A 19,496-nucleotide genomic window follows, 5' to 3' on the forward strand; every position below is an offset into this window, starting at 1 on the left:
CTGCAGTGAGCTGTGATCTCACCACTGTACTCCAGCCTGGGCAACAGAGCACGACCTTGTCTCTAAAACAAAAAACAAAAAAACAGAACGTGAACACATAACTCTAGGTTTTTTGAACCCAATTCTTTTGGAGCATAGTTTTTTCAGCTTGTCACCTAGTTTTTTGTGCAGATGTGGTAGCAGGCACTGTCAGTGTCCCTCCCACATTGTTTACTCCTCCCCATTCTTGTGCATACCTGAGGCTTCCCTGCTCAACTCCTGCAATCCTTTACCTGGAGGCTTTCTCTAAGAACCCACAGACATGAAAGGAGCTGGCCAATAGAGCCAGGGAGTTAATGGTCTCTCTTCCAGCAGTCCTCAATCTGCGACTGTTGGGAATTGTTGGATATATACCCCAACTCCTCCACCTCTCAGTGGGATAACGCTGACGTATGTGCCACACAGCGTCCCAGCCATCCCTGGTTGGATTGAGGCCCCGTTTCCCCCGTGGTAACACAGTGATGCACAGTTTATTAGTTCCCTTCCCTGCCTTCCTTATTCCCACTCTCCTGCAAGTGTTTCATGGGATTGCCGCCCAGAAAATGACTTGGAATCTAATGTGCTTTTCTCAGGGTCTGCCCCTAAGTGAGTCCAACCTTAGACAACACCACATCCTTCTGGAAAATTATTATTCTGCTGAGGTTTGCCAACGTCTGCTTCTGTTGCTTGCGACCCAAGGACCCTATCAAAATTCATGGTGGTCTGGAGTTGTGTCACATTGCACCAGTCTGTGATAATCTCTGATTTTTCTGAAGGCCATCAGAGCTCTGGAAGGGAAGGGGATATCAAGAGACTTTGTTCTAAGCTCTTTTGTATTTATGCTCAGAGGACTTGAGCCACTGGTTATGTCCATGAATGGAGATGTTTGAATGGCACAAGGCCCCAGAACACCAGCTCTATTGCACAGCCCCACTTATTGGTGAGGTCTGTATGATATTCCCTCATGGTTGGAGGTGATCAAGGCAAGAGTCCATGTACCAAGAGAAAAGATAGGCACTGAAGCTTTTTCCTGTGAGTTCAGCAGATGGTCTTGAGGTAGCTTATGGAGATAAAGCACCACACTCAGGTCTTAGAGGAGATACTAAGTTCTTAGGTCCCCAGCCAAGTTGGCTAAGAGGTAGTAGAAAATGTGGTCCTTGAAATAGAGTGCCGCCTCTGTTCCTGCCTATATGGACACAGCATAGGATGTCACTGGCTGGACCCAGTGGACCCACTAGAGTTCAGCTTGTCCTCAGAGCTTCCTCAAGCCCTCAGTCCAGCAGACCAAGCATCTGAAGCTGGGATCCTTGCTGTCCTGAGATTTCATCCAGTGCAGGATGGATTCATATAGTCAACACACATCTGCCAGGCCCTGGGCAGAGCACTGGGGGTATGAAGTGAATTAAATGTCCCCCTGTCCCTCTAAGGAAATACGAGAGATACTCACATAAGCAAGATACGGTCAGGAAACATTACCGCTGCTGCTGGGATAGAGGTCTGTGCAAACCTGGGCCCCAGACTGGAGTGGGCTGAGGGTCTGAGAGGAGAGCCCAAGGGGAGGTAATTAAGGGGCATGCCAATCAGAGAGAACAGCATGAGAAAAGGCTTGGAGGCATAAAAGCCTGCAAGTGGTTCTATTGAATGGAGTGAAGGCTCAAGTGGCCAGAGGTGAAGTTAGAGAGGCCAACAGAGGACCAGTCATGGCGGAACTTACATGTCATACAAACCAAGGAGCTTGGTTTTCATGCTTGAGTCAATAGTGATTGAATAATTTTAGTTGAATTGACTAATCGTAATTGAATAATATTAGGCAGAGGGATGATGTGGTCACTTTTGCATTTCAGGAAGATGGCTCTGGAAGCAGAATGGATTGGAGGAGGTGAGACTGGAGGCAGGGAAACACCATGAGTAATGAAGGTGAGAGGTTGCGGAGGCTGAACTAGAGGAAATATAGAGGAGGTGATGGGTATGAGAGGTGGTGAGGAGGTGACATCAGTAAGACCTGATTCCTGGAATGTAGAGGTGAGGGAGAAGTTCAGATGGTCCCCAGATTAGCCTAGGGCACTGGGATGATGGTGGTGTTGTCCACCCAGATGGGGGAACTGGGAGGTAGGGCAGCTGTGGGTGGACAGAAGATGCAAAGTTGACTTTTGGACATATTGAGAAGGAGGTGCATAGGATAATGGGGTGGAAGGAATATCTCTATCGCTATTTCTATCACGGCTGTCACCACAGCATTTTATAGATACCTGCTCAAGCATCCATTCTGCCTCTCCACCACTGGTGAACTACAAGCTCCTTGAGTCCAAGTCTCACTCATCTCTGGAGTCCAGGCACTGGCATAGTGACTGGTGCCCCACAACAGGTGCTCAATAAGTGCCCATTGAATGGTACAGTGGATGCCCCCATGGAGGGATGACCAGCCCATTTCATCACTGAGTATTCCTTGGAGTCGAATCCCAAAAAAGTAGATGAAACCTCTCCTTAAAGGAGTGTCCTCCCATTGCCTGCCCCCTACAGCTCTGGACCAAGTGGAATAGGCAGATGGGCTCTAGAACTGGGACATGGAGTTGGGTGGCTGAGAGACCCAGGACAGGCTGTGGAGCTGGCTCAGTCCAGACCAGGTCTCCCTGCAGGGGACGCCCACACCTGGGTAGCTCACACAGGTTTCCAGGCAGGTGGGGGTACTTCAGGCTGGAGGAAGGGTGGAGCAGGATGTGAGCTGGAGGCCAGGGAAGGTGGTCCCAGGGCAAACTAGCCATGCTGGCCATGCCATCTGGCAAGGCCCAAGCTCTGCTGGAGCTCAGTCTACCCACCTTAAGCCAAACAAGGCCTCTGTCCCCACCACCCATCAGCAGAACTCATGACTCAGACCTGATGGATCCAGCATTGCCGTCATCAAGGAGTGGCTGTTTTCCTCAAGGAGCTGGGCACCAGTCCAATCTAAGCAGATGGCATGAAGGCTACTGGGTGAGGCTGGGGAGTGTTGGCCCAGCCAAGGCACAGGACCCAGGTCTTCACACTGACCTGGGGCAGGAGATGCAGGAATTGCCCAGCTTTCCTGCCTGAGCCCAGTTTGAGGTCACCTCTGTCCTAAGTGTATTGATTCCAGGACCTGTGCAGGTGCCCAGGCCATTTAGGTCTTGGCCTCTCCTCTGCTTCCAGGAATCCCCACTTAAGCCCTTTCCTTGGTATCACAGCAGCTACACACATCTCATCTCACATTCTCCTCTCCAGGGTCCTCACAGCTGCCCTGGGAGTCAGGTTGGTGGTGGTACATATTGGTGAACCCAGCATGGGAGATGGAAGAACATGTGCAGGCCCAAAGATGGGAAGAGATGCAGCCAAGCTCACCTAAGAAATTGGTGGCTGGGCTGGGAGCTGAGTGTATAATGTGAACCTCACCTCCTGCCACTGACTTCCTTGTTCTTTCCATTCTGGCTGTACTGGACTCCTTGGTGTTGTAGCTGCCAACCCTGTTCCCACATCAAGGCTTTTGCACTTGCAGTTCCTCTGCTTGGCAGGCTCTTCCCCTGCCATCTCCGCAGGACTCGTTTCTTCTCTGCTCATGTGCTACTATCTAAAGAGAAGCCTCTCCTTTATCACTCTCCTCTTAGACCAGTTGATTTCTCTTCCACATCACGTCATGTGTTTATTGTTGTATTTCTTTGTTGTCTATCACCCCACTAGAATGTAAGCTCCTTAAGACAGGAACTTTCTCCATCTTATTTATAGCTGACTCCCTGGTGACTCGAACAGTGCACGGAATATGGTAAGTACTTCATAAATATTTGTTGAATGAACACACAAACCAGGTTGCCTCACTCCTGGTCCCTAGCTGTCTCCCGTACCTCTCTATGTCTCAGAGACGCCAGAGGAGGAAAGAGTGAAGGAGGGTTTGGCTTAGCTGGAGGGTGGCAGCCTTGCCCCTTTGCCGGAGACACAACAGGCACTGTGACCCAGGCCACGCCACCTGGGGCCTGTGTGTATCTGAGGGCTCTCTCGGGCACTCACAGCATCCCAGGGGCACGGAGGGATCAGCATTTACCTCCCCTTTTCCCAAAGCAGACACCATCCCTGCCCTTGGGCCCACTGTGTTCTTCCCGTTCTTGAATCTGTCATGCAACATTTTTTTTTTTTTTTTGAGACGGAGTCTCGCTCTGTCGCCCAGGTTGGAGTGCTGTGGCCGGATCTCAGCTCACTGCAAGCTCCGCCTCCCGGGTTCACGCCATTCTCCTGCCTCAGCCTCCTGAGTAGCTGGGACTACAGGCGCCCGCCACGGCGCCCGGCTAGTTTTTTGTATTTTTTTAGTAGAGACGGGGTTTCACCATGCTAGCCAGGATGGTCTCGATCTCCTGACCTTGTGATCCACCCGTCTAGGTCTCCCAAAGTGCTGGGATTACAGGCTTGAGCCACCGCGCCCGGCAACATTTTTTTGAGACAGGATCTCGCTCTGTCACCCAGGCTGAAGTGTAGTGGTGTGATCACAGCTTACTGCAGCTTCTACCTCCCAGGATCAAGCAATCCTTCTGCCTTAGCCTCCAGAATAGCTGGTACTATAAGGCACATGCCACAGTGCCTGGCTAATCAAAAAAAATTTTTTTAGACATGGGGTCTCACTACATTGCCCAGGCTTGTTTCAAACTCCTGGCCTCAAGCAATCTTCCTGCCTTAGCCTCCCAAAATGCTGGGATTACAGGCATGAGCCACCATGCCTAGACTCAACATTTATTGAGCACCTACTGTGTCCCACGCTCAGGACAGGGCACCAGGGCAATAGAGATAATTGAAACATTGTCCTCTTTCCCAGACAGCTTGCATCTTAGTCAGCAGATGGATAAGCAAGCACCACCAAAGTGCAGGCGGAAGACACAGATGGAGGAGACAGAAGGCACAATAAGAGTGGGGCATTCGGGGTAGGTGACAACAGTCATGACCTTGTTGGTGAAGGGCAGTTAGGAAGGTTTCAGAAGAGGGAATGTTTAAGCTAGTTTCACAGGATGAGAGTTGGGGGATAGACATGGGAGAGCCAGCAGTGCCAGCAGACAGAATAAATTGTGCAAGGGGTTCAGTTGAACTGAAGAAGTGCAGGTCCAGGGTGGGACAAGGTGAAGGTGAAGCTGGAAAGATGGGTTGGAATCAGAAGTTGAAGGGGTGTGAACACCAGGCTAAGGAGGTTGGGCTTCTTCCTGTTGGCAGTGGACACCATTAAAGTTTTTTGGGCAAGATGACCTGGTCAGCTTTGCTCTTTAGGAAGATTGTCCTGGACGCTGTGTGCAGAGTGATTTGGAGTGGCAGGTGGAGAGCCAGGGATATGAGTCAGGACACTATTGAGGTGTCCAGGTTGGAGACAACAGTGGCCAGGACTAGGGTAGGGTGGGGGGTGTGGAGGGGCAGGGATGGATTCAAGAGCTATGTAAGAAGCAGAACCTAGACCCTCCACGGGAAGGCAAACAAGGCTGAAGGGTCAGTGCCTGGGATTCCAGTGACAGAGGTTGTTGGGATGTGAGGCAGGAGAGCAGAGATCAAGGCTGATTTAGCCCCCACTGACCATTCCAGATTCCTCTCATGGCCCTCCCTGGCTCCCTGACCCCACCTTACCTGCATGGCTTCTCTGTTCTTCAGATGGGACAAGCTTCTTCTTTCCTCACGGCTCTCACATTCTGTTTCCTCTACCTGCAGCACTGTTCCCCTTGGCTACAGCCTGCCCTGCCCACTCAGCCCTTGGCGCCTCTGATCTCAGATAGATAGGTCACTCCTGGATCCTCTCACAGAACAGAGCATGTGTGGTTCATAGGACTCACTCCAACAGTGATGACACAATGCTGCTGCCCGTTCAGTACTGTCGCTGTACTTAACCAAAGCTCCTGGAGGACAGGAGCTCTACCCGACTCACTCTCTGCCATATCCAAGCACTCAGCATGGAGCATGGCACTTAGCTGCTCATTAAACTCTTACTGAATACATGAACAGTGAATTAATGAGTGAGGTTTACTTGGATGCACTGACATGCTTAGTGGGCTGTTCAATAGCATTTGGATATAGGAGTTAAGTTCACACTTTGATGGGATGACAGATTAGGAGGTTTGTTACTATGAGTGAATCTAGAAGTTATTTGTCTGAAGAGGAGACCTTGGTGTGGGATGGGGTGGTAGGTGAGCTCAGCACTCCACAGGCTGCCCCTGACTTTACTCTGTGCTTTGAAGGATGCAAAATTCAAGCGTCCTGGCTCCTTGCACCAGCTAGAATGTTCAGCAGCCATTCCTGCCACATGGATAGAGGTCTAAGGTCCAAAACAAGGACGGGGTCAAACCCTTTTGCTCCCCTCTGTCCCTTCCTCACTATAACCTGGGACACTGACAGACAGACCTGGGATCAGATGAGAAATGAAGAGAGGCCCAGGAGCTTCACATGTACAAGGGTAGGAGGCAGGCAGATGCCGGACCTGCTCAGCCTAGAGGTGCTCGTGCAAGTACAGGAGGTTCATGCAGGTACAGCAGGCCAGAGGCAAAGCTGCGACCCCCAAGGATCCTCAGGGAGGCCGACCTCTTGTGTGAAGAAGGCCTCTCTTTTTTCGAAGCCATCCAACAATGAAACTGGTAGGGAGTGAGCTCCCCATAACCACGAATGGCCTCCCAGTGAGGCTGCTGCAGAAAAGCCTGCTGGAGGAAGGCAGATGAAACCCAGATGACCATTATTTTTCATTTTATTATTTTATTTTATTTATTTTATTTTTTGAGACAGAGTCTGGCTCCATCACCCAGGCTGGAGTGCAGTGGTGCAATCTCAGCTCACTGCAACCTCCAACTGGTTCAAGCAATTCTCCTTCCTCAGCCTCCCCAGTAACTGAGATTACAGGCGCACGCCACCAAACCCAGCTAAAATTTTTTTTTTTTTTTTTTTTTTGTATTTTTAGTAGAGATGAGGTTTCACCATGTCAGCCAGCCTAGTCTCAAACTCCTGACCTCAGGTGATCCACCCAGCTTGGCCTCCCCAAAGTGTTAGGATTACAGGCATGAGCCATCACACCAAGCCTATTTTTTGTTTTTATTTATTTATTTATTTAGACAGTTTCTCGCTCTGTCACCAGGCCGGAATGCCACGTGGCGCGATCTTGGCTCACTGCACCCTCTAGTTCCCAGGTTCAAGCAATTCTCCTGCCTCAGCCTCCGGAGTAGCTGGGATTACAGGTATGTGCCACCACGCCCGGCTAATTTTTTGTATTTTTAGTAGAGATGGGTTTCACTATGTTGACCAGGGTTGGTCTCAAACTCCTGACCTCAAGTCATGCACCCCCCTCAGCCTCCTCCCAAAGTGCTGGAATTACAGGTGTGAGCCTTGGTGCCTGGCCCCAAGATGACCTTTAAAGTCCAACTCCCCTTTTATAAGATGACGTTTTTGCTTTAGGACAGGAAGTCATCATTAAATATTTGCTCTTCCTGCCTAAGCAATGGAAAGATAGCTGCCACCTGCCTCAGAGGCATCCCTGGGACTGTGCGGTTTCCTAAGGAGGAACAGAAGGATCTTGAAGCTGAGTCAAGGATCACTGGGGGCCTCAAGCTAGTCTTGGCCACAGATCTGGTGCTTCTGTGGGTCTGTAGAGGTAACTGACTGGCTTGTGTCCCCAAAGAGACTGTTCTTTTTTTTTAATTAAAAACAATTTTTTTTTTTTGTAGAGCTGGGGTCTTTCTATATTGCCCAGGCTGGTCTCTAATTTCTGGGCTCAAGCAATCCTCCTGCCTCAGCCTACCAAGTGTTAGGATTACAGGCATCAGTCACCGCACCTGGCTGGGGCTGTCCTCAAACAAGAATTCTTCACCTTGTCATTGTAATATTCTTGCAACTTATCTGTAGGCTTGAAATCTTTCGAAATAAAGTTTTTCTTTAAAAAATAAACACAGATTCTGATTTAAGTATTTCAGAGCGAAGCTCAGCATCTGTATTCTCCCTTGCCCCGCCCCAGGAAATCCAATCTGCAGATAGAGCTGAAAAACACTGATCTAGATGAATTAGAGAAATGTGTATGTAAATAAAATTTATTTTATAAATCAGAAATTCTTTGAGAGCAAATACCAAATTACTTATAAATGTATACTGTGTAAATATGGGGGAGTTTTAGATATTGATTTTTCTTTAAAAGAATCTTGTCTTTATTTAACCTATGAAGATGCAGATGCGGCCGCATGCGGTAGCTCATGCCTGTAATCCCAGCACTTTGGGAGGCCAAGGCAGGCGGATCACGAGGTCAGGAGTTCAAGACCAGCCTGGCCAACATAGTGAAACCCAGTCTCTACTAAAAATACAAAAAATTAGCTGGGCAGGTGGCAGGCGCCTGTAATCCTAGCCACTCAGGAGGCTGAGGCAGGAGAATCTCTTGAACCCAGGAGGCAGGGGTTGCAGCCAGCTGAGATCATGCCAGGCACACCAGCCCGGGTGACAGTATGAGACTCTATCTCAAAAAAAAAAAAAAAAAGAAAATGCAAATGAACACATAATACCTGCGAAGCAAGAAGGCATCTTCCTTTTAATGTTTTATTTTGCCTTTGTTTTGCGTGTTAGTTGTGCCCACTTTGTGGTACAAAAAAAAAGTGAAATAAAAGTAAGTAAAAACAATCATTTCTGCTTACATTTACAGCTTATTTCGTATTCTGCAAAATGTTTTCCCATCTGCTATCACCGCCCCCGTCCTCACAGCAGCCTGGGAGAAAGGCAGAGCCTAAATTATCATCTCTACTTTGTGCATGGGTGATCTGAGGCCCAGGTAAGAAGAGTGGCTCTACTGAGGTCCCAGAGTTGGTTGCTGGAGGCACTGGCAAAGGAATCCAGGCTCCAGCCCCCTTCTCTGCCTCCTGTCATCTTCCAGTTGCTTTTTTCCTCTGTCTTTCTCTATCCCTTTCCATTTCTCTCTGCCTTGAACTCTCTCTTTCTCTTTCTACTTCAACTTTCCCCTCCTTGCTCCAACCCTCAGACTGGAGTCAGCTTTGCAAGTTGTCCAAACTTTTTGTTACTCTGGAAACCTGCCAGCCCCATGGCCACGGCCCCATCTCATCAAAAGCTCAGCATCTCTACCTAGAGCAAGCCCTTTCCAGATGCCCGTGTGCAGAGATTAACTCTGGCCTCTCCATCCGGCCCTAGATAAGATTAGGGGAGCGGCACTATAAATAGGCCCCCATCCTTCCCCAGGCCCAGGTCCCAGCCAACTCAGGCTACACCATCCCGGGATCAGCATGGCCGTCCACCAGTGGGTAGTCACCCTGGCCTTGGCTGCCCTCCTTGTTGTGGACAGGGATGAGTGGGCAGAACCTGGATTCTCTGTGGCTTTGTGTTGGTAGGTGAGCTTGGGGTGAGAGCAGAAGCAGGGCCTGGAGCACCCTGTGAGGCCTCAGCTTTTTCCATGTACCTTCATTCTACATATGCACCCTCCACTGCGGTGGGGGAAGTTCCGGGCTGGGAGAAAAGAAACGGGTTCAAATCCTGACTCTGGCGCAGAATTGCCAAAGTCCCCTACCCTCTTGGGGCCTCAGTTTCTCCAGCTGCAAAGGAAGGGATTGTTCCAGTTCAAAGCTGCACTGAGCAACTATCGGGCTGGAAGTTGTGGGGGCAGAAGGGAGCAGGTGGGTCCCAGCTCTCAGGAGAGATTGACAAGTATGCTGGCTGCAGGGTGGTGGGTGCTAAGAGAGACCTGGCCTAGGTCTTCTGAGCTCCCAATCTCTCTGAAAGGCTGTGGTTTGGGACTTGGGCAGCCATGTGAGCATGACAGAGCCCTTTCCCAGGACTGGACACATATACCTGGGGCGGGGCCCCCTCAGGGTCTGGGCCGTCCCTGCAATCTCACAGCTACCATGTCAGGCACTGTTCTGAGCCCTTAAGATAGATTAGTGACCCAAACAGAAAAAGCACGGTCCTAATGGAGCATAAATCCAATGGGGTAGAGGAAAAGGGGAAAGGCAATAAAGAAGATGCTTACAATGTATGTTGAACAGTATATTAGAAGGTGATAAAAGTTAAGGAAAAAACACTTGGCAGGGTGATGGGCACTGGAAGGGGGTTGCAATTTCAAATCAGGAGAGGTCTCTCTGAGAGTCCGATGTTTGAGCAAAGCTTAAAGGAGATGAGGGACTAAGCCATGTGGATATCTGGGAGAAGCAGCTTCCAGGCAGAGGGAACAGCTCAGGTGCAAAGGACCTGAGGCAGGAGCATGCCTGGAGTGACTGAGATACTGTAAGACCGCTGTGGCAGGAGGGGATGTGGTACGGAGTGATAGGAGAGGAGACGAGAAGGGCAACTGGGAACTATACCCAGAAAGACCTTGTTGGCCAGCGCAGGAACTTGGCTTTTCCTCTCACTAAAATGGGAGGCACCGAAGGCTTTGAGCAGAGAGTTATGTCTTTCAAGGGTTGCTCTGGTCGGTATATTGAGAATAAACCGAACAGGGAAGCGCGGAGACCAGTTAGGACCCATCTGGACAAAAGCTATACGTTATAAGGCAACGCCTGGCGGGATTCCAGGGCCACTGACCTCATGGCCAGTCCCACATCCATTTCCCCAGCTGGAAACAGACCTGGGCATGGGGGAAAGGGAAATGGGTCTGGGGGCCTGTTCAGGAGCAGCCTGCTTACACCCAGCCTGCTTACGCCCAGCCTGGCACCTACACCTACATACTCCTTGAGCAGCTGGGAACACTGAAGAACCTGGTCTGAAGAAGTTTGGTTTTTGTTTGTTTGTTTTTGTTTTTGTTTTTTGCATGTTTCAGATTACTGCCTGGGCTGAGTGAGAAGGGGGCACTTTGGGTCAAGGTCAAGGGCAGCCTGGGGGTAAATGCAAATTTCCCCCACATCCCCCAGGAAGAAACTCTGACATCATAGAGTTCTGAACACTCCCTCCTCCCAATACACTTTAATTTTTTTTAATTAAAAAAAAATTTTTTTTTTTTTCAAGACGGAGTCTTGCTCTGTCACCCAGGCTGGAGTGCAGTGGTGCAATCTTGACTCACTGCAACCTTCACCTCCCAGGTTCAAGCAATTATCCTGACAGCCTCCTGAGTAGCTGGGATTATAGGCATGCACCATCACACCCAGCTAATTTTTGTATTTTTAGTAGAGACGGGGTTTCACTGTGTTGACCAGGCTGGTCTCGAACTTCTGACCCCAAGATTTGCCCACCTCAGCTTCCCAAAGTGCTGGGATTACACCAATGCACTTTAGTATTCAATTCCTGAACACCCACAGTGTGGGACATTGAACCAAGTGCTGCACAAGGGCAGACATAAAGGAACCCCAAGGAGCTCAGGTGCATAGGGAGGTGGGGTGACCCAGTGAGTGGGATAGTACATGGTGGTGTGAAAGAACCCTCTATCCAGATCTGCTCAGGAAACTGTGTGAGACATGAAGGCAGCTTTACTGGGGGCAGCATCAAGCCTTGAAAGGAGAGTACGATTAGGTGGGAGGAGAGCGGAGATGAGGACATTTCAGGAAGGGGACATGGCATGAGCCAAAGCAGAGCCCAATCCAGGACCTGTGAGCAGAGAGGAATAGCTGGGGTGTGAAGAGGTATACTAGAAAGTGAGCCCAAGAAGTAAGTTTGGGGTCAGCTCACACAGTGCCCTAAACATAAGACTCAGCAGCTCAGGTCCATAGGGACGCTTAGTGATCAGGACGGGGAACCATGGAAGGGCCTTATATTTTTTAAATGATTTTCTTTTCCCTAACAGTTAAACAGCAAGAAATGCACAAATCTTATCACTCACTGAATCTTATCAATGAGTCTTGACAATGCATACACTCGTGTAACCCAAACCCCCATCAAGATACAGGACATCTTGAGACAAGGACTTGGGGAAGAAAAATAAATACAAAACATTTCCATAGCCCCAGAAATTTCCCTATGTCAGTCAATCCCTGTCCCCATCCCAGTGCTCTGACTCTTTTTTTTTTTTTAAGAGACAAAGTCTCACTCTGTTGCCCAGGCTGGAGTGCAGTGGTGCAATCATAGCTCACTACAGCTTCAACCTCCTGGATTCAAACGATCCTCCTATCTCAGCCTCACAAGTAGCTGGGACTACAGGTGTGTGCCATCACACTCAGCTAATTTTTAAATTTTTTTAAATTTTTATTTATTTATTTATTTATTTATTTATTTATTTATTTATTTATTTTTGAGACGGAGTTTTGCTCTGTCACCCAGATTGGAGTCCAATGGCACAATCTCGACTCACTGCAATCTCTGCCTACTGGGTTCAAGTGATTCTCCTGCCTCAGCCTCCTAAGTAGCTGGGATTATAGGTGTGCATCACCACGCCCAGCAAATTTTTGTATATTTAGTAGAGATGGGGTTTCACCATGTTGGTCAGGCTGGTCTTGAACTCCTGACTTCAGGTGATTCACCTGCCTCGACCTCCCAAAGTGCTGAGGTTACAGGTGTGCGCTACTGCAACCTGCCCTAATTGTTAAATTTTTTGTAGAGACGAGGTCTTGCTATGTTGCCCAGGCTGGTCTCAAACTCCTGGCTTCAAGTGATCCTCAGCCTCCCAATGTGATTTTTTTCCATCATAGATTAGTTGGCCTGTTCTAGGATTTCACATAAATGGAATCATAGGGTATATAATCTTTTGTGTCGGGTTTCTTTTGCTCAGCAAACTATTTTTGAGATTCAGCCATGTTATTGCATGTATCAGTTGCTTGTTTTAATTGTTGAGTAGTGTCCCATTGTATTTATCCATTCTCCTGTTGAAGGACATTTGGATCACTTTCAGTTTTGGCAATTTGACATGGAAGGGTTTTAAGCAGTTCAGTGACAAATCTAGGTTTGCATTTTGATACCCTAATGCCAGCCTTAAACAGCACATCAGGGGTGACTTAGTCTAAGTTTCTGTTTCCCGCTCTCTGTGGAAATATCTTGTAATGGTATCTCCAGGAAAATATAAAACTACCTTGCCTTGCACACCTCCAGTAATGGGAAACTCATTACTTCTGGAGATAGCTTCTTTCACTGTGGCATAGCTCCCACTGAGAGAAAATTCTGCTTCATATGGAACCCAAACCTGCTTCCCTGCAGACTCCTCACAGAGATGGGCTCTGCTCTGTGAGGTTGAAAAGAGTCCATCTCTCCCTCAGCCCCAGGATAGCCCTTCAGAGACTTTAGGGAGCATCCTGCCCTTCTGTAATTTACATAAACGCCCTTCCTTCCACCTGTGCCATTAGACATGGCTCTAGTTCCCTCATCCACCCATCACGCTTGTCGGTCACATCACAGTTTGCTCATGTCCTATAAGCACTTCAGCCAGACCTTGAGGGGCACACCGGTGTATGTAGAAAGAGTCAGGCTCTGGACTGCAACAGACAGGTGTGCAATCCTAGCTCTGCCTTGACAAACTGCTTTGCATCACCTCTGAGCCTCTTTCATAGTTGGTTAAACTGACCTATGCCCCAGAAAACAGATTCTGAGATACATGCAATTTACTGGGGAGCGTTCATGGGAGTAACATCCATGAAGGATTCCATGCAGTGCAACAGAGGCTTCAGATGATCCTACAGGCAGCTCTGGACAAGGGGATCAGGGCCTTTGTAACCACATCAACCCGACATGGGATATCGGCTGTTCCTGGGTAGAGGATGTAGCCTTGGGCAAGGCAGCTCCATTGTCTGAGGGTAATTCCTAGGAAGGGACTTGCAGTGAGTGGTCAATATTCCTGGCAGCTGGGGAAATGAGTGCCTCAGTCTTGTGGGAGGGCTCTTGGTGGCAGAACACAGCATCCACTGCTATCTCCTTTCTTCCCTCTGTTATACAGCAGTAAGAGAGGGATGGAGAGGAGTTAAAATCATGTGTTCTCAATGCCTGGCACATAATAACTGCTGAATTGTTATTTTATAATTATTATATGGGACACAACAACTCCAGCGGGATCTAACTAACGAGGAATAGGCTGGACTGTCACCTTCCTAATTTTTTAATTTCTGTCTCTGTTTATGGAACCCAAAATCACATCAGTTTTCTGGCAACCCCATTGTCTGGTGGCTCATCACCTTTCCTTGAGGAATTCCAGGTTAGGTAGTTGCTGGACCAAGCTCCCTGAAGGAGAAGCAGTCCTCAGACCCCTAGACCTGGGCTCTAGAGCTGGTATCATCTAATTCTTGCCTCTTTGTGTTTCAGAAGGGCCAGTGGCAGCAGGAAAGCTCCCTTTCTCAAGAATGGTAAGGCAGCTGCGTGCTGTTCTCACCTTCCCTCTGCCGAGAGGAGTCCTCTCATCCATGCTGAGAAACCAGTTATTCTTCTCCACGATCCTGCTCAGATACCTTCAATGGCTCTAAGGTGGCCTGCACATTCCCCAGATTAGCCCCCAAAGCTAAGTAGGCCCAGTCACCTCACCCAAGTCCCAAGATTGGCCCAAAGCCCTTGTGATGTCCCCCACCTGGTCTCCAAGGCCCCTTCCATCAGTGAGATCTCCCTACCCAGGCTTAGCAGGACAGGGTGTGCACTCTGCTCTGTATAGTGCAGACAGGCAGGCCACGGAGTTCAGGCCAAAGAGGGGAGCTTAGCACACTGAAAGCACCTGTGGCATGTGCCAGCCTCCTCCCACCGCATTCCATCTGATTGTCTCAACACCAAGTTGTCCCCGAATCCTGATTCTACCTTGGCCCTCAGTCTGATGCCCCCAGTGACCAGAAGGCAGTGGTGCTGGCATCCTTGAGACCCTTGAGATTGCCCCTTCACGTAGTGGAATGAGGAGGGTCGGAGCCACCTTCCCACCCACAGCCTCGCATCCTCCCTGTCATTCCATCAGAATCCAGCCCCACTTATTCAAAAAGCCAAATACTTTACATACATTATTTCAATTAGCCCTATGTGGGAGGAACACCACTATTATAATTTTGACAGATGAGGAAATTGAGACTCAGAGAGTGGAAATACCTCAATTAAGGTTATACAGCTAATCAGTGGCAAAATTCAGGTTTCTAGGGTTCGAGCCTTCACAGTTGCACCGCACCACCTTTCTCACCCTATCCCTGTCTCAGGCGTTAATGCCAGTCCTGACTGAGTTCTCACCTTGACCTCAGGCCTGTCCTAAAACCCTTTCAGACAGCCTCGATTAAACCCCAAGCTCTGTCCCCTTTCTTCAGCCTTCCCACCCTTTGCAACCTTTCTGACACGGGCCTGATAGATCATGCAGGCCAGGGAGAGTTCAGGAGCCACCAGGGAGAGAGAGGCCTCCTGGGAATGACGGGTGGTTCTGTATCCTGGAGTCTTCAATGGGATCAGCAGCAGAAGTTCTGATTAGTTCTGACTGGTGTGAACCAGTCCCCAGGTGCTTGAGGGCACAAACTCACTCCACACACATACACATAAACACAGGCATACGCTTGAATGCCTGCACACCCAGGCTCCAGAGACACAGGTACACATATGTACACATCCAGCCATAGGCGCACACGTGGTCATGCACACACATATATAAGCAAACACACCAAGGGGCCCTGAGTGGTTGGTTTCATCTTCACTGGACCCACACTGGGGCCTTCTTGACTCTGATACCTCACTGGAGCCCCTCTGACTCCGAGTAGAACCCCTGTATCTCTCCCCACTGCCTCTGAGTCCCTGAGCCCTCTCCCTCCCTTCTCTTCCACAGCCCATCTGTGAACACATGGTAGAGTCTCCAACCTGTTCCCAGACCTCCAACCTGGTCTGTGGCACTGATGGGCTCACATATACGAATGAATACCAGCTCTGCTTGGCCCGGATATAAGTCCACCCCACAACCCCTGCTTGCTTGGGTGGGCCCCATCTCTGGTGCACAGTTTGAAAGGAGCAAGACTTGACCTGCTTCTTCCTTCATACATGCTTGACGTGAGAAGAGTCCTCCAACATGTGCCCCTAATAGAATGAGCACCAGATTAACTCAAAGAAGGCACATGGTTCCAAGCAGAAATCTAGAAGCTGGTGGCGGGTAGGGAGTAGGGGCAGAAACCCTTTTCCTTGTTCTGTCCTGACCAAGTGACCTCATTTGTTCTTTCATTTGTCTATCCAGCAATTATTTATTGAGCATTTACTATGTGCTAGGCACTGGGGCTAGAACAGAGCATAAGTTAGACAGCATCACTATCCTCCTGGAACATACAATTGGTGTAAGGGGGAAGCCAGGCTTGATAGTCAGCCAATTGCAGCACAGAATTTTTTTTTTTTTTTCCCCGAGACGGACTCTCGCTGTCACCCAGGCTGGAGTGCAGTGGCACAATCTTGGCACATTGCAACCTCCGCCTCCTGGGTTTAAGTATTCTCCTACCTCAGCCTTCTGAATAGCTGGGATTACAGGCGCCCATCACCACATCTGGCTTTTTTTTTTTTTTTTTTTTTTTTTTTGTATTTTTAGTAGACATAGGTTTCACCATGTTGGCCAGGCTGGTCTCAAACTCCCGACCTCAAGTGATCCGCCTGCCTTGGCCTCCCAAAGTGCTGGGATTACAGGCATGAGCCACTGCGCCCGGCCTTCAGCACAGAATTCTAAGGGATCAGTGGGGCACATAGGATGTCATGGGAGCAGGGAAGAGGCAAGGCCAGGGAAGACTGCCCGGAGGATGTTAACTCCTGAGCTCAACCCTGAGGAATAAGTAGAAATTAGCTAGGAAAAAGGAGCAAGGGAAGATAATTCCAAGTAGATGAGTTTGAAAAGGTCTACAAGGGAAAGTTAGTTTACATTTGAAGAAATATAAGAAGTTGGACATGTTGGAGTATAAAGTTTAAGGGAGAATGGGGGAGAGGCAAGAAGTGAGTCCAGAGAGATGAGCAGGGCTAGAACATGACCTCGCTACATCAGATCACCTATTGGCTTAGTTTCTTCATCAATAAAACCCATCTTCTATGATCCTGAGAACTAAATGAGACCATGGAAGTGAAGAAAGTCCTCAGAAGCTGCAAAGCTCTGGATAGACGTGAAAGTTTGTATTTGAGGAAATATAAGGAACATCAGGATGTTGTCCTAGCTTAGAGAAAGATCATGCTAATTAAAGACTCATGGTTAGGAGACACATTGGGAGTGGGATTGACAGGCTTGGTATGTGACTGGATGTAAAGGCTGAGGGGAAGGAGGCAGCATACTGGTTTCTGATTTGTGGGCTTGGGCGGCCAGTGGTTCCATGTGCTGAGATGGGTGGTCTGGGGGTCTGCACCAGTTCTGTGGGGGGCAATGATGTTTGTGGACATTTGAGCCCCTAGGACATCCCACTGGATATGGACAACTGCATGAACAGGCAGGACATAGGTCCGAGCTGGAGACAGATTTGGCAGCCATCAGCATGTCCTGGTGGTTGAAACCCCAGGAAGCTGAAATCCCCCAGTGGGAGGGTGTGCAAAAAGGAAACGCTGTAGAAGGATGTGACCATGGACGCTTGGGATATGCCCTGTATCCATACACTGCATATGTGGGCAACGCTCAGCAGGATGTCTGGATAGACTATGCCAGGTCCCTGAATGGTACACTACAGCTCCTGAGAAGGTAGCCTCATGCCTGTCTTCTTTGATCCTAGAAAAACCAAATAGGACATCCAGATCGTGAAAGATGGCAAATGCTGATCCCACAGGAGCACCTCAAGCCATGAAGTGTCAGGCTGGAGAACAGTGGTGGGCAGGGAGAGGATATGACACGAAATAAAAAATCCAGCCCAACTCAGTGAAGTGATCAGTGTCTCTGGGGACACTGGTTGCAGAGGGGATACAAGGTGGATCTCGCATTGTCCCCTCTACTCTGAATTTGATGTCCAGCTTCTCTCCATCCCTCTGGTGCTCCTCAACCCCATCACATGTCCCCTCAGAGGTCCCAGTTATCTTCCGCCTGCCTGAGAGGCCAGTCCCTGACCCCAAGACGCTGCCTAGGACTCCCGTCTGCCCCGGCCTGGACTGTCATTCAGGTGAGGAACCTAGGTGAGGTCTGTATCCTCTGCCACTGCTGGGGTGCATGGCCCAGCCTCAGAAAGCCTCTGTGAAATCAGGAACAGTGGCTTACACCTATAATCCCAGCACTCTGGGAGGCTGAGGGTGGCAGGATCGCTTCAGGCCAGCCTGGGCAACATAGTGAGACTGTCTTACCAATTTTTTTTTTTTTTTAATTAGCCAGGCTTGGTGGCATGCACCTGTAGTCCCAGCTACTCAGGAGACTGAGGTGGGAGGATCGCTTGAGCCTGGGAAGTCGAGGCTGCAGTGAGCCATGATTGCATCACTGCATCCCAGCCTGAGTGACAGTGAAACCCTGTCTCAAAAAAGAAAAAAAAAAAGCTTTGTGAGAGTCACCCTGTGTACCCAATGGCTTCCTCCTGGGCTGTGCCAGCACTCCAAGGCATGCACACACAGACATGGGGCACAGCAATGGCTGATATTCAGGCAGTGTACACAGTACAGCTGAACTGCTTGTTGTAACACTGAACTAGGTTTTTCACAATCAAAAACAGGTGCTGCCCCAAGCCCTTTGAGTGCCCCCCCATACCCTAGCCACCCAGATTGTCCCCTGGAAACACCTGGGTCTTGGCATCCAGGATCTGGGCTTAATTCCTGGCACTGCGGGATGATTTCCAGATGCTGCTCTGCTCTTTTGGTCAACATCCACTCTGACTGGTTGTCAAACATTCTGACATTAGGCACAGCCCCAGGCATGTACTGCACACATGCACTCACACAATGTTCCACAGGGACACACAGCATTCAGAATTGTCACCATTGACAGAGACCCCTCCTGTGGTATATGTTGAATACCTCCTCTTTCGGCCAAAGCTCCTAGGCAGAGCCTCTTGATAATGGTGGCAGGAGAAAGGGGTATGGAGAGAGGTCTGGGCAGGTGAGAGCAGTTTCACACACTCTGATTCCTGCTGCAGAGTAGGCACAAAGGGCAGGAAATGCTCTGTAGAAGACACACGTCTGAGAGAATGGGTGCAGGAAGGCAGGAAGCTACTTTCCCTGCACCACCGGAATGGGAACACTTAGCAGGAATTGTTGCTGATAGATTTGTAGGTGGCAGGACTGCGAGGCCATCTATGAATAAGGCCTTCTACTGGGACTGATTCATACCTGTTTCATACCTGCATATGAATGTTGTAGGATTGTCTGGCTGTGAGAGGCAGAAAACCCAAAATAACAGTGACTTATAGATAGAACTTCATTTCTCCCACACATAGACTTATGTAGTATGGCAACTCCATGCTCCTCTATTTTGTTACTCTGCCATCCGCATCACAGTTTCTACCTCAGGTCCAAGACAGCTACTCCAACCACAGCCATCACATCTGCATTCTAGGCCACAGAGAGAAAGGGCATGCCACCTGCCTCTGAAGACATTTCCCATAAGATGTACACACTCTGTACAAACCCCATTAGCTAAAAAGTAGTCTCGTGGCCTTCTGAGCAGGGAGACTAAGAAATACAGTCTATCTGGTTGGCCATGCATTAAACTAAAAATTAGTTCACTTTTTGTAGGAGAAAGTGGATATTGGTGACATCTA

General features: G+C 49.2%; 1 protein-coding gene across 1 annotated transcript; it reads left to right on the top strand.

The window, feature by feature from the left end:
- Window positions 1-9,245: 9,245 nt before the first annotated feature.
- SPINK4 (serine peptidase inhibitor Kazal type 4) lies at window positions 9,246-17,547 on the top strand. Its single transcript, XM_073022192.1, has 4 exons — window positions 9,246-9,304; window positions 14,165-14,207; window positions 15,641-15,753; window positions 17,535-17,547. Exons 1-4 carry the CDS (start codon window positions 9,246-9,248, stop codon window positions 17,545-17,547), a joined length of 228 nt encoding a protein of 75 aa, XP_072878293.1.
- The last annotated feature ends 1,949 nt before the right edge of the window (window positions 17,548-19,496 follow it).

This window comes from Chlorocebus sabaeus, chromosome 12, assembly GCF_047675955.1.
Source record: "Chlorocebus sabaeus isolate Y175 chromosome 12, mChlSab1.0.hap1, whole genome shotgun sequence".
NCBI classification, from domain to species: domain Eukaryota; kingdom Metazoa; phylum Chordata; class Mammalia; order Primates; family Cercopithecidae; genus Chlorocebus; species Chlorocebus sabaeus.

What these genes read in the sequence shown, in the direction of transcription:
- SPINK4 (XM_073022192.1), top strand. Translation starts at nt 9,246, where the DNA reads ATGGCCGTCCACCAGTGGGTAGTCACCCTGGCCTTGGCTGCCCTCCTT. An exon ending in GCCCTCCTTGTTGTGGACAG is followed by an intron (nt 9,305 to 14,164) that starts GGATGAGTGGGC and finishes TCTTTGTGTTTC; the next exon opens with AGAAGGGCCAGTGGCAGCAG. An exon ending in AGCTCCCTTTCTCAAGAATG is followed by an intron (nt 14,208 to 15,640) that starts GTAAGGCAGCTG and finishes TCTCTTCCACAG; the next exon opens with CCCATCTGTGAACACATGGT.